Source organism: Mytilus galloprovincialis, chromosome 2, assembly GCF_965363235.1.
Source record: "Mytilus galloprovincialis chromosome 2, xbMytGall1.hap1.1, whole genome shotgun sequence".
NCBI classification, from domain to species: domain Eukaryota; kingdom Metazoa; phylum Mollusca; class Bivalvia; order Mytilida; family Mytilidae; genus Mytilus; species Mytilus galloprovincialis.
Genome location: NC_134839.1, coordinates 84057756 through 84073486, shown reverse-complemented (window position 1 = coordinate 84073486; position 15731 = coordinate 84057756). Strand labels below are relative to the sequence as shown.

Genomic DNA, 15731 nt, shown 5'->3' with positions numbered 1-15731 from the left:
CAGATGCGGCCACTTTCATTTTTGACAAAAACCATCTGAAAAGTGATGTTTTTGGCACATTTGATAGATTTTATATATTTAAGCTTGAATCGGAGCGTTTTTAATGACTAAATCAGTTGAAATCTTTTACTTTAACTAATCGAATCAATTTAAATAGACATTTAAGTGTTTAAAAAGAGTCCAAAATCTTTCGTTCGATGAACCTGAAATTTGAGGCCAAAATCGACCCTTACCGGACCTACTCCTTTCATGCCATTTTATTCTGGCTGGGAGGAAAGTTGCAGTTTGCATGATATAGGTTTTACTATCTGGCTGCAGTGTAAACTATTTGTGTTGAGGAATTTTGTAGAGCCTGTGACTTTTGTTGCAGAAAGCTCGACGTAGGGATAGTGATCTGGCAGCAGCAGTGGCATTAGCTAAATTCTTAAAAGCTTTATATTTTAGAAGGTGGAAGAACTGGATGCTTCATACTTTTTAAATTGATGCCTTATGTTATATAGTTTTCATCTGTCATATGTCCATTGTCCTTTACCTCATTTTAATGGTTCAGTGACCACTTGAATATTTTTTGTCCTTGACCTCATTTTCATTTTTTATTGACTACTTGGAAAGAAATAAAACTTTATTTGTCATGTGAATTCCTCACCTATCATGAGTAATAACAGAGTATATGAGACTTCATGTAAACTGGGGGAAAATTATTGACAAAGATTATAAAGGCACAAAATGTTGATATCAGGACACTTGTATTATAAATGCTGATTATAAAATATTCATATACTCTGTCAAGTTCGGATAAACCTGATTATTTAACTTGTATTTTATAACTTATTATAAAAAGATCAATAATATGAAATACAAAAATCACATTTTATACAACAGATATAGATGAATGCAGAGGGGTAGGACATGAATGTGGAATAGATCAGGATTGTATCAACACCAGAGGGAGCTATCAATGTAAGACAAGGTGTTCACTTGGCCTTCAACAACAAGCAGATGGATCTTGTACAGGTATTTTAGTCAAATGTCATAAATGACCCCAGTTATAGCATTAATAACTTCTTTTTAGTACAAAATGTATAGTCACTATGTTCGGAGATTGTCCCTGGTGTCATTGACTGAAAGTTTTATTAAAGTGAACATTTTTTTTACTGTCTATTTCAAAGACCTAATGACTGTACTTTCTTGTTAATTGAAATAAAAATGAGAATGATGTTAAATATATCTGCCTGATATGTTTACTCACAAAGAGATGTGCCAATGGTATCAATGGAATAGCTATAAGCATTGCTTTGTATATTAATCAGGCTGTTGGCTGTTTTAGTTTAATTTTGTTTACACTGGTCATTTGTGCCTTTTATATGTTACTATAAAACGATGTTGACTTATGCTCTGTATTGAAAACTGTATAGAAACATATACTTGATAAGGCCAACAACTGTTAGTACATTAGATCTTAGAAGGATGGTTGCCAATCATACCACATCTACTTATTTTTATACTGCAAGCTCTGTTTTAGAGTCTCCTGTTTTTATTTTACATAATTGTTGTAATTATAGTTTGAACATTTCTGACTTATATTCTACATGTACTCCATGATACATTGATATTGTAAATCTATTTTTAGATATAAATGAATGTTTGACCAATCAACACAGATGTTACTCTAACCAAAGATGTATCAATACTGAAGGGAGCTACTACTGTCAGTGTCAACATGGATACAGGTCTACAGGACCAGGTCAACCTTGTTTGGGTAAGATCTTTTTTAACCCATTGGAACATTGGATGCCATTATGTGTTGTTGACTATATAATACAGTACTTTTCATTTGACCATTACTTTCAGGAGTTATTGGACTTGGACTGTTTTTTGGAGTAGTATAACTCTTAGTCTGTTATACAAAAAACTGTCATACTTTGTAGGATTATTTGTCATCATGTGTAGTTATACCATCTTTTTGAATTGACCAGGAGTTATGGAACTTTGACTATTATTTAGCATTCTGAGACAATTTGACAGAAAGCTCTCATAGATGCTAGGATTGTTCACCCTACTTTAAAGTGACTCCTGTCAGATTTAAAAGTGGGTCTTTACTAGGTCAGGTGACTCTTGTCACAAGGCCTTTTAATAAACACATTTACGCTTGTATGCAAATTTGTCCGCCATTACATAGAATCACACTGGTTCCCGTAAACTTTGACAAAATAATTCAAAAAATTTGATGTCACAATAAAAAAGTGATTGTTGCTTTACATCAAAAGGTTATTCGGAGGCGATCTAAGGTCATTTGGAGACAAAATTCAGCTAAATACCAAAAGTGTAAATACATTTATTCATACATTCATACTGTAAACAAAATATATTTGACCTTTTTGCTCAAAAGAAATGAGAACACTTTCATCCTATATTTTTGTGTCATCCTAGTCGTGTATTGTTTTGTGTCGCATATCAAGTGTATTTTTGGTTTCATCAGTGATCCTCTTTATTCAGGTGATTAGAATATAATTTTTCTAGTTGAATTTATATGAAAAATTGTAAGTTGAAATAACAAATAAGTTAGGTACTTGTCCCTAGTAATATGATTGACATATTTGCCACTATACATCAAGAAAGTGGTGCTTGTCCCTAATATCATTGACATATTTGCCACTGGACATCAAGCAAGTGGTACTTGTCCCTAATATGATTGACATATTTGCCACTGGACATTAAGCAAGTGGTACTTGTCCCTGATATGATTGACATATTTGCCACTATACATCAAGAAAGTGGTACTTGTCCCTGATATGATTGACATATTTGCCACTAGACATCAAGCAAGCAATAATCAATAAACCTATCAATTAAGGTTAGCACTAAGTTTTCTGATAATACAACAGAAGAAACAAGTAAGTTCCATTTCTACTATGGGGAAATTATAATGTCTAAGTTTGGTAAAAGTCTTATAACTCCTGTAAAAATGGTTCAATCAAAATGATATAATTTGGTCACATGATTGCAAACAATTATACCAAGTATATGAGTTCACAAAGTGATACTGTGCTACAATAGTTAAAGAATGGTCAAATACCAATTACTCCTGCACAAAATGTCAAATGAAGATGACTGTTTTCATGCCTATCTGGGTCATCTACCTTCACCATATTTGCATGATTAATTGGTTAACTTTAAGTGTTGCCAGTGCTTTCTCTTATGGAAAGTGTTATATTCAGTTAATGAGGTTGTGCTTTTTCATGCAAGTTTCGAATGACAAAAGCATGCAATGATTTTATTAGATAGTTACAATTATATATATATATATAAAAACAAGTCTAAATTGAAAACAACGTTCAAACCTATGATTGCGTTGGATAAAAACCGCAAAGTTTATACGTGTGCATGTAACAAATTTCGTTGTAGAAGGGTCTAAATTTTCTCATCACTTGGCGTCTGTCAACGTCTGTCGTCCGTCGTCATCAACTTTTACAAAAATCTAATCCTCTGAAACTACTGTGCTAAATTGAACAAAACTTGGCCACAATCATCATTGGGGTATCTAGTTTAAAAAATGTGTCCAGTGACTCGGCCAACCATCCAAGATGGCCGCCATGGCTAAAAATAGAACATAGGGGTAAAATGCAGTTTTTGGCTTATAACTCAAAAACCAAAGCATTTAGAGCAAATTTGACAGGAAGTGAAATTGTTTATCAGGTAAAGATCTGTCTGCCCTAGAATTTTCAGATGAGTTGGATAACTGGTTGTTCGGTTGCTGCCCCTGAATTGGTAATTTTAAGGAAATTTTGCCGTTTTTTGGTTATTATTTTGAATATTATTATAGTTAGAGATAATTTGTAAACAACAAAGAGATAAACTGTAAACAGCAATAATATACAGCAAAGTAAGACCTTAAAATAAGTCAACATGACCAAAATGGTCAATTGACCCCCTAAGGGGTTATTGCCCTGTATAGTCAATTTTTAACAATTTTCATAAAATTTGTAAATTTTCACTAACATTTTCCACTGAAACTACTGGGCCAAGTTCATTATAGATAGAGATAATTGTAAGCAGCAAGAATGTTTAGTAAAGTAAGATCTCCAAACACATCACCATCACCAAAACACTATTTTGTCATGTGTCCTTTGTTTAATATTCACATAGACCAATGTGAGCGACACAGGCTCTTTAGAGCCTCTAGTTTATTAGTTTATGATGTCTTTAAATTGTTCTTTCAGTCTTGCATAGAATAATTCAATGAAATGTTTGTTCATCTTTTAGTATAATTTTTATTGTAAGGCCTCTTGGTAAAATAATATCAAACAAATATATATATATATAAGACTTTCATTGCTTTATTCATTAACTTTTTGAATTGGAGTGTTCATATCAGGAGAAACAAAATCTCTGAGCCAAATCAGACTTAAAGAAAATTACATATTCAGCCTTTATATTTTTTTTTATTAAGATATAGATGAATGTAGAGAATTTCCAGGAATTTGTTCCTATAGGTGTTGGAACACAAATGGAGACTTTGAGTGTATATGTCCTCCTGGTCAGAAACAGTTGGCTGATCGAAAGTCATGTGCTGGTACATATAATACATTATTCCATTACTTATAGGACAGAGTTTAAGGTCTGACAAACTTAACTTTTATTTTATGAAATTTTTTTTCAAACTGATTACTGAATTGTTTATCAAACTAAAAAATATGTAATAACATATGTTTATCAGTAACTTCTGAAACTCTTTTTATTAACATCTTATAATTTTTTTATTGAAACAACCTTTTTCAAAATTTTGAATCCAGTTTGTCTACAACGCTTCACATACAAAAAATAGATAAAGTTGTCAGTTAGACCTAATTTTTGTGTATTTTTAGGCTTGGAGTTCCTAGAACCCAGCCAACCGTCTAGATTTAAGAGACAAGCCTGTCCTGTAGGAATGAGACATGTCCCAACATGGAATAAATGTATTGGTAATGTAACAGCATTTACTTGTTTTAAATGTTTGTTATACAACATTCGGTAAACAAAAATCTGAAATAATTAAATTTATTTTTGGTTTTGTGTAAACATGCTTCCACAGTGTACCACATTTTTTGTGTCATTATTGAATGAACACATTTTTGCATATTGTTTTATTATTACACATATGTAGCTAGGATGTCAAATTGATTTTTATTTTCATTGAATACAAAGACTTATTGGATAGATCTATTAAGATAATATTACAAATGTTATACCATATGTCAAAGTAACATCAGTTATACGATTTAACACAATTTTTTTTTTAATTTTTTTTTTTTTTAATTTTTAAAAGTATGATTCACTCCTTAACTTAACATAAAGGTAAAAGATTTTTTTTTTTATTTCTTAATGAACATGAATTTCAGGAAATATCAATTTTAAATCTTATCTTTACAAGGCAGTTTAAATGTGTTTTCATGTTTTAATTGCTGTTTACCCCTATTCATACTTAACAACAAACTGTAAAATATTATTTGAACTCACACAGAATGAATGTTGAATTTGAAAAGCACAAATTATTGAACATTTGACATGTTGTATATATATGATTAATCATTACATTTATATTTATATGAAGGATGGTTGTGAATAGAAGATATTCTATTTAATTTTGAGAGACCAGTCAATTAGCATGTTTGCATGACAGTGGTTGCATGATTATAATTTTGATTGATATCATTTAAGGTGAGAATGCTTCTTAAGACACTAACATTCAAAAGAGATTACCTAAATGTCAATTTGTTTGGAACATCTTATGTCTCTCTCTTTGTATTACTTAGAAGAAAAATACAGTTAAAGAGATTTGAGATAGTAAATACTAAATACAAGAGGTTTGGAGGCAGGAAGAAATCAATTCATTAACAAAAAAAGACATCTTTATGCTATAAATACCTTTTAATATTTGATATTTTTCTTCACTTGACATCTTTTATTTAATATCACAAATATCCTCTGAAATAAGTTGGCAAATTGAAACAAAACTTAGCCACAGTGATCTTTATCTTAGATAGTTTTAAACATGTATCTGATGATACAGTCATCTAACCAACTTAGTCATCATGGCTTTTATAGAACATAGGGATTAAATGCAAGTAATTGTTTAATAAGGGGACAAAGTCCCCTATAACAGTAGAAAAATCAATAAAAAAAAATTGGGGAAAATTTCTCAAAATTTTCATTGTACTAATATTAATGAACTCAAAATTGTTAACTTTTTTATGTCACTCTTTTTAATTCCCATATCTTCGCAGAAATCTAGCACCTTAATCTGGTCTCTTTGTCATGCCACTTTGAGTAAAATATGTATATATATCAGTCTAGTAAAATACAGGAAGGAACGCAATGCCAATTTAATTTTTATGCCCCACCTACGATAGTAGAGGGGCATTATGTTTTCTGGTCTGTGCGTCCGTTCGTCCGTCTGTCCGTCCGTTCGTCCGTCCGTTCGTCCGTCTGTCTGTCCGTCCGTTCGTCCGTCTGTCCCGCTTCAGGTTAAAGTTTTTGGTCGAGGTAGTTTTTGATGAAGTTGAAGTCCAATCGACTTCAAACTTGGTACACATGTTCCCTATGATATGATCTTTCTAATTTTAATGCCAAATTAGAGATTTTACCCATATTTCACGGTCCACTGAACATAGAAATGATGGTGCGAGTGGGGCATTCGTGTACTGAGGACACATTCTTGTTGATAATGATATGCAAAAACGTTACCTGATGATAGCGTTTCTTTGTCTACATTAAATATGGCGTCATAACTTAAATAACGTCACAACTAAAATCCCTAATAACATAACCAAAAACAGAAATGTAGGGTATTTCAGTTTATTTTTTAACAGATTTTTAAGTTAAAATATGCTTGAATTAAAAAAAATTAGTTCATACAGACTTTGTCCCCTTTCACAGGTAATGCCTGCCTCATATTAGACTGGAAATGGTTATAGATAATAAAACAAATGATCAGGATGTTAAGATCTTTCCCTAACTTACAACTTAAAGGAGTAATGGCACTTCTATGGTGGGAATATTACATGGTTTTTTTTGTAAGATTTTTTTTAATCTTTCACATAAGTCAATTATGTTTTACACTTGTATTGCAAACCCAAATCTTCAAATGGAAGGAACAGAATTTTATTATATATTCTCAAAATATTATTTGACCTCTTCATTTAAGTCTATGAACATACAAAATTAATAAATTCTTCTCTCTTTTCTTTTTTATTTTTTTTAGATATAAATGAATGTTTGGAAGATGTAGGTGTTTGTCAACATAACTGTACAAATACTGTAGGAAGTTTTCACTGTAGGTGTCCATTAGGATATAAAGTAGCAAGGGATGGAAGGAAGTGTACAGGTAGGTCCAGTAGGAAGTTTTCATTATAAATGTCCATTAGTATTTAAAGTAGCAAGGGATGGAAGGAAGTGTACAGGTAAGTCTAGTAGGAAGTTTTCATTATAAATGTCCACTAGGATATAAAGTAGCTAGGGATGGAAGAAAAAGTACAGGTAAGTCCTGTAGGAAGCTTTCATTGTAAATGTCCATTAGGATATAAAGTAGCTAGGGATGGAAGGAAGTGTTCAGGTAGGTCCAGTAGGAAGTTTTCACTGAAATTTAAAACTGATCTATGGTTTGTGAAAGAGTAATACATCTTGGAAGCATTGATTATATGGAAAATTGCATTGTAAGCGCTATCATATATACAATTCTTGCAATAGGTTAATATCAGCAAGGTCTTTGACACTTTTGAAAATAAGTGCTGATCATATATATTTTTGATGAGTTATGCCCCTTAGAAATATTAATTATATCAGACATTACATTATATTTTCTTTGAAGCCTTCACCTCTCTAAGATATTTATAAAAAAAAGTTTTTTTTAGTTTTGCCCTTTTGCCTTTGACAGATAAAATATGTGCAACAAGAGGGACATTGGAACTCAGTTCTTTTATTAAAATAGTTATGCTCCTTACAAATACTAGTTATATCGTAAATTGCATTGCATTTTGTCACAAGCCTTCATTTCTGTAAGATTTACTGTAAAAAAAATTAAATAACAAAAATAGATTGTTAAACAAAAATATTGTCCTTGGAAAGACAAAATATGTGCAACACAAGTGACATTGGAACTCTGTTCTTTTATATACTTTGAAATAGGTCAGAACTTGGGAATTATGAGAAGTTAGTCCTGAACTCATTATCTTTTTAAATAATTCATAAATAGCTGCAGGCTAGACATTTTAATGTCCTATTACTCATATTCTACATGTAAGAACTGGAACTGTAATAAAAATATGAATGGAAGACGGTAGACTAGTAGATATATAGTGCATCTGATGACATGATAAAAATAGAACTAAATGATAGGCTCCTTGAAGGTTTACAATTTAATAATATTAGAAGTGCAATGGCATGGCTTTATCTTCTTATCTTTTGGTCAATTGAATAAAAAAGAGTTGGAAATTGGTGTTATAAAAGTAATTGGTTATAAAGATCGCTTTTCTACGTCAGCTTCACAGTTTATGTTAATCTTTCCATGAAAATGGCTCGACAGAAATGAACTCGATTTGCACATATTCTTCTACAGGACATGAAATTGTGCAGCTGCTAAAGATTTTGATCTGAGTGATTTTCACATACTGAAACATGAATTTTTCTTGTATATAATGTATTTTGTGATGATGTGATATTACTTTGAAGGAGACTCGACGGTAAAAAAATTCAGCCAAAAATTGAACATTTCATTACAAATTTTATTTATTACACTATTAGTTATTACTTTTTGATATGTTACAAAAATCAACCAATAAAATCAATTTGTTTTGGCCCCAGATGACTTACAAATGTTTATATTATTAAAAAGCTCCAAATTATCTCCCTTTGGTGAAAAAAAATGTAATTTTTTTGCCTGAAAATTGAAATGTCTTTTTTTAACTCATCAGTGATCTATATTTTTTTATTATAATTTTAAGATAAGATGTACTTAAACTAATCTCTTGTAAAATTTAAGCGATTTCTGTAATTTTTTAAGTTCTTTTTTTATTTCGATACTACCATTTTTTCTCTTATCAGTTTCAAAATAAAATGAAACTTAACAAAAATGCATGCTTCTTTCGATGGCAGATGGTGATCTTAGATAAACGGTGACCCCATATTTTTATTTTATCATACCCCACGCAATGAGTTGCGGAGGGTATAATGTTTTTGACCCGTCCGTCAGTCGGTCCGTCCGTCAGTCCTGTTTCTTGTCATCGCAACTCCTCTCAAACCACACTACAGAATTTCACGAAACCTTTTAAGATAATAAGGACATACTATGTAGTTGTGCATATTGACAGGAAATTAGGATTCAATTTTTTTTCTAGGAGTTACGCCCCTTTGAACTTGTTTGCTTCAATGTAATTCTTCAACAGTTTGTCATCTCAACTTCTCTGAAACTACACAAAAGAATTTCATGAAATTTTGTAGATAATAAGGACATACTATGTAGATGTGTATATTGACAGGAAATTATGAGTCATTTTTTTTTCTGATACAATTTTTTTTTCATACACTTATTTAATTTCTCCAATGATAATGTGGGGACGAGGGGTGTGTGAGCGCGCTCACTAAGGTCCTCTCAAACCACACTACAGAATTTCACGAAACCTTTTAAGATAATAAGGACATACTATGTAGTTGTGCATATTGACAGGAAATTATGATTCAATTTTTTTTTTCCAGGAGTTACGCCCCTTTGAACTTATTTGCTTCAATGTACTACTGCAACAGTTTGTCATCGCAACTCCTCTGAAACTACACAACAGAATTTCATGAAACCTTTTAAGATAATACGGACATACTATGTAGTTGTGCATATTAACAGGAAATTATGATTCAATTTATTTTTTTCCAGGAGTTACGCCCCTTTGAACTTATTTGCTTCAATGTACTACTGCAACAGTTTGTCATCGCAACTCCTCTGAAACTACACAACAGAATTTCATGAAACCTTTTAAGATAATACGGACATACTATGTAGTTGTGCATATTGATGGGAAATTATGATTCAATTTTTTTTTTCCAGGAGTTACGCCCCTTTGAACTTATTTGCTTCAATGTACTACTGCAACAGTTTGTCATCGCAACTCCTCTGAAACTACACAACAGAATTTCATGAAACCTTTTAAGATAATACGGACATACTATGTAGTTGTGCATATTGACAGGAAATTATGATTCAATTTTTTTTTCCAGGAGTTACGCCCCTTTGAACTTATTTGCTTCAATGTACTACTGCAACAGTTGGTCATCGCAACTCCTCTGAAACTACACAACAGAATTTCATGAAACCTTTTAAGATAATACGGACATACTATGTAGTTGTACATATTGACAGGAAATTATGATTCAATTTTTTTTTTCCAGGAGTTACGCCCCTTTGAACTTATTTGCTTCAATGTACTACTGCAACAGTTTGTCATCGCAACTCCTCTGAAACTACACAACAGAATTTCATGAAACCTTTTAAGATAATACGGACATACTATGTAGTTGTGCATATTGACAGGAAATTATGATTCAATTTTTTTTTTTCCAGGAGTTGCGCCCCTTTGAGCTTATTTGCTTCAATGTACTACTGCAACAGTTTGTCATCGCAACTCCTCTGAAACTACACAACAGAATTTCATGAAACCTTTTAAGATAATACGGACATACTATGTAGTTGTGCATATTGATAGGAAATTATGATTCAATTTTTTTTTTCCAGGAGTTATGCCCCTTTGAACTTATTTGCTTCAATGTACTACTGCAACAGTTTGTCATCACAACTTCTCTGAAACCACACAACAGAATTTCATGAAACCTTTTAAGATAATACGGACATACTATGTAGTTGTGCATATTGATGGGAAATTATGATTCAATTTTTTTTCTAGGAGTCAAACCCCTTTGAACTTATTTGCTTTAAGGTACTACTTCAACAGTTTGTCATCTCAACTCCTCTGAAACCACACAACAGAATTTCATGAAACCTTTTAAGATAATACGGACATACTATGTAGTTGTGCATATTGATAGGAAATTATGATTCAATTTTTTTTTTCCAGGAGTTACGCCCCTTTGAACTTATTTGCTTCAATGTAATTCTTCAACAGTTTGTCATCTCAACTTCTCTGAAACTACACAAAAGAATTTCATGAAATTTTGTAGATAATAAGGACATACTATGTAGATGTGTATATTGACAGGAAATTATGATTCATTTTTTTTTCTGATACAATTTTTTTTTCATACACTTATTTAATTTCTCCAATGATAATGTGGGGACGAGGGGTGTGTGAGCGCGCTCACTAAGGTTCTTTAATTTTTCTATAAGGTATAGGATAAAGTTTATTCATAGAAAAAAATAGCGAAATCCTATATTTAAAAGAAAATATTGATTTATACTGGCGAGCCCCTTTAATAGGGGTACCAATTTGTGTAGTTTCTGTGGATGACTTTTTAAATTTATCCATGAATTTAATGAATAAAATGCTGTTGTCCAAAACAAGACATAGAAAGATCCTCATTTAGGTTTGACGACATGGATACAAGCATATAATCTATAGAAAACATTGAAACACGTATCAGCAATTGCTCTAAGAACTATATACACAACTTCAACCAGGATTTGACCCATTTAATCTTTAATTAACCTAAACTGTACCACTTTATGAATTAGATTTCTTAAAAAAAAAAATGGTTTTGATCTATGAAAGTCAGACTTTCAGTGGTGACATCTGTTACTATCACTAAAATATCATTAGATTAGATACTTAAACATATACAAGTGCCATTCTATAAAGAATTATCAGAAATATTATATGAATTATCATATTTTTAGCTTAAATTAATCAGATAATTTACGAAAGCAATTATGTTATGAAAAAAATGATGAATGTAGTCAGTGATTAGAAAACGAACAAGTATATGAAAATGAACACCTTATGTTCGAACTGTCCCATAAATCATTAAAAAAACATTTGATTTTTTCAAGTATCTTCTTTTCTGATGGCTTCAAATTCTTCACTTTACTATTTTTCAGGAACTTAGATCCACATATTTAAGAACCCATGAACCTCAAAAATTGATACCAACCATCATAATAAAAGTATATTAACAGGTCAATACTATTTCTTATAATTTTTGGTTTTTGTTTGTTTAATCCTATTTATTGGTTTTTGTTTGTTTAATCCTATTTATTTTTTGAGTTTCATATATACTTTTATTATAGATATTAATGAATGTATTGAACAGAACATACAATGTGGAGATGAGAGAATGTGTTTTAATCAGAGAGGAGATTTTTCATGCATAGATACTCCTTGTCCTAGGACTTACAGACGAGATCCTTTAACCAAGTAAGTTTGTATCAAAATCAGTGAAGTTTGAATTAGTTGAATTTCAAATGATTAGGGCCACCTCTGGGTGTGGGATTTTCTCAATGTATTGAAGACCCATTGGTAGCCTTTGGCTGTTTTCTGCTCTTTGGTCGGTTGTCTCTGACATATTCCCCATTTCCATTCTCAATTTTATTCTTTATTAATATCATCAAATATTCAATTACAAATTTTTAAAGATGAAAAATAATAGAAGTGAGGCAAATTTTCTTTTTTTCAGTATAATTATTCATTGTGGTATTCTTTGTAAAAAGTATGACAAAGCATCTAGATAGGCGTAACATTATCACATTTTAAATTGTAAATCAGCAATTTTTTAAGTCTCTTACTACCATGCATGTAAGAAACAGATTGTAATAAAGTTGTTATAAGTTATTAGAGAAATTTTTATACCGTATTGTAGGCTATGATAAATTTGAAACAATTCAAACAAGAAAACTAGCATCCTAATTTATAACAAAAGAATTTACAAAAAACAAATATGACAGTCATGAACCAACAACAAACAATGGACTACAGGCTCCTGACTTGGATTAGGCGCCTAAAGATTTTTGCAGATTTAGATAAGTTTGTTAGCACTCAACCCTAAACCTAACATGGGACAGCACAACATAAGAACAAACTATAAAAATTAGTTGCAATTGGCTTAACTCTAATGATAAGTGCAAAATTAAAACAATATCAATATACACAAAGCACAGATATAAGAGTACTTTCAGTTGATGAGAGGGTATACAAAGCCAATTACAAATATCATGTTCTCCAAGATTAAAATATCAACCAGTACACATCCAACAGATTTAGTGTAAAGAGGTCATGATTCTAATGGATATGTAATTTTGCATAAAATTCTGTTTTCAATGAATGAGTTGGGATTGATTTTAGAGGTTTATGGTACCAACAGTAACAACCTTATAAGTAGAATTTTAATTTTAGTAGGGAAATATATGTCCAATGAATTTGTTAATATTGTATGGGAATATTATATAAGTACAGAATCATTAAACTAATTTTATATTACAGTCATTGTGTGTTAGAGTGTGTGGATTCAACCATACCTTGTCCACCGTATGCCAAGTTTGCAGATGTTATAGAATTTCGTACATTGGCACTACCAAGTGGGTTTTTAGCTCATCAGGACCTGATAAGACTTACAGCATATGATCATCAAAATGTTAAACTGTTTTCAAACTTTACAATCATTGAAAACGATCCAAAAATAGATTTCCATTTACGACCAGATGAAGGGAGTGGGATTGTATTTACTTTACAACCATTGGTTGAAAGGACAACCTATAAGATAAAAGTGAGTGCCAGGTCTCATGATGACAATAGAAACTCATTAAGATATCAGACAACCTTTATTATACACATATCTGTGTCAGCTTATCCATATTAAGTATTTGTAACAATTAATATGAGGATTATAAAAAGTTTTTGTGTACAAAAACAACTTTAGAAAGTATGTGATGTAACTGTATGTTTAACAATCATACAAGCAAGTAAGTATTAACAGGATAATAAAGCAGACACTCAATACTGGGAGATGGAAAGATTCTGCATTTGCAATGATACTATACATCGGGGAAACATTGCATCTTTTTTGATGCTCATAATAAAAGTTGTGATATTCTCAATTGTAATAAAATTACATTTATACTTAAACTGACTTTGCTGTTTACAAGTTCTTTGTTTTGTATAACACACAAGAAAGAGGAATTAAAGAACCTGTTTTGTATAACACACAAGAAAGAGGAATTAAAGAACCTGTTTTGTATAACACACAAGAAAGAGGAATTATAGAACCTGTTTTGTATAACACACAAGAAAGAGGAATTAAAGAACCTGTTTTGTATAACACACAAGAAAGAGGAATTATAGAACCTGTTTTGTATAACACACAAGAAAGAGGAATTAAAGAACCTGTTTTGTATAACACACAAGAAAGAGGAATTATAGAACCTGTTTTGTATAACACACAAGAAAGAGGAATTAAAGAACCTGTTTTGTATAACACACAAGAAAGAGGAATTATAGAACCTGTTTTGAATAACACACAAGAAAGAGGAATTATAGAACCTGTTTTGAATAACACACAAGAAAGAGGAATTAAAGAACCTGTTTTGTATAACACACAAGAAAGAGGAATTATAGAACCTGTTTTGTATAACACACAAGAAAGAGGAATTAAAGAACCTGTTTTGTATAACACACAAGAAAGAGGAATTAAAGAACCTGTTTTGTATAACACACAAGAAAGAGGAATTAAAGAACCTGTTTGATGGATTGAGAAAAATTAAGGCAATAGTAGTTTACAAATGTTCACAGATGTCTGGGTCTTTTAAGGCTCACTTGATTAACAGAGGCGGATTTAGGGGGGGGGGGGGCAGGGGGCCCCCCTTTTTGGGAAAAGATTTGGTTGCTTATATAGGGAATCACTGAAGCGTGACTGGAGCGGCCCCCCTCTTAGGTCTGTCAGTGGGCCCCCACTTATGAAAATTTCTGGATCCGCCACTGATTAAGGCAATAGTAGTTTACAAATGTTCACAGATGTCTGGGTCTTTTAAGGCAATAGTAGTTTACAAATGTTCACAGATGTCTGGGCCTTTTAAGCTCACCTGATACAAAGGTGCAATGTTCTTCTAATGTGGTTTTGGTTATTTGTTGTCTCCTGTTGACTTTTAGAAACATCTTCTCTGAAACTACCAGGCCATTGCAACCAGACTTGGACAAATTTGTCCTATTAGTGTCTAGATACCATTAAATGTGTGTTGCAGCCATCAAACTAAGGCAACCAAAACCAGAGAAAAAAATAGGGATTATATGCAATTATTGTCTAATATCGTATATGCTTTTTACTTATAAAGTGTTCTTATATAAAAAGATGATGTGGTTAGATTAACTATTAGACAATTTTCACAAAAGACCAAATGACACAGAAATTAACAACTATAGGTCACCTTGCAGCCTTCAACAATGATCAAAACCAATACCACATAGTCAGATCTTGTTAAATGTCCAAAAAGTATATTAAGGCCAAAACTGTAACCAGATTGATGATCAGCATTCCAAGAACTATTAAAATGTGACTCCTTTAGGAGTAATAGACCTTAACTGACAACTTTGATTATTTTAATTTTCTTCTTTTTCCTTTGTAATAAAATAATAAATTTTAAACAAACTCCAGGTGAAATGGAGAAAAAGGGAGTTAAATTTAATGATCTACTTAATACAAAAACTATCTGTCTACCCTAGGCTAAGGTATAGAACCACAAATTAAGGGAAAAACATATGAAAGAAGAA

The 15731-nt window shown here is 31.5% G+C and overlaps 1 protein-coding gene across 4 annotated transcripts in view; it reads left to right on the top strand.

Moving 5' to 3' along the window:
- The window catches only part of LOC143064640 (hemicentin-1-like), a 125670-nt gene extending 111577 nt beyond the window's left edge, over nucleotides 1-14093 (top strand). Inside the window, exons 57-63 of one of the 4 annotated variants that reach the window (XM_076237620.1) lie at nucleotides 883-1014; nucleotides 1631-1759; nucleotides 4451-4573; nucleotides 4866-4961; nucleotides 7241-7363; nucleotides 12263-12389; nucleotides 13452-14093. In XM_076237620.1, the coding sequence (XP_076093735.1) occupies nucleotides 883-1014; nucleotides 1631-1759; nucleotides 4451-4573; nucleotides 4866-4961; nucleotides 7241-7363; nucleotides 12263-12389; nucleotides 13452-13827 (1106 nt within the window). In that variant the 3' untranslated portion in view covers nucleotides 13828-14093. Of the gene's footprint in view, nucleotides 1-882; nucleotides 1015-1630; nucleotides 1760-4450; nucleotides 4574-4865; nucleotides 4962-5590; nucleotides 5698-7240; nucleotides 7364-12262; nucleotides 12390-13451 lie in introns of those variants that run through there. The other 3 variants (XR_012975291.1, XM_076237621.1, XR_012975292.1) reach the window with 3 other exon arrangements.
- Nucleotides 14094-15731: the final 1638 nt, after the last annotated feature.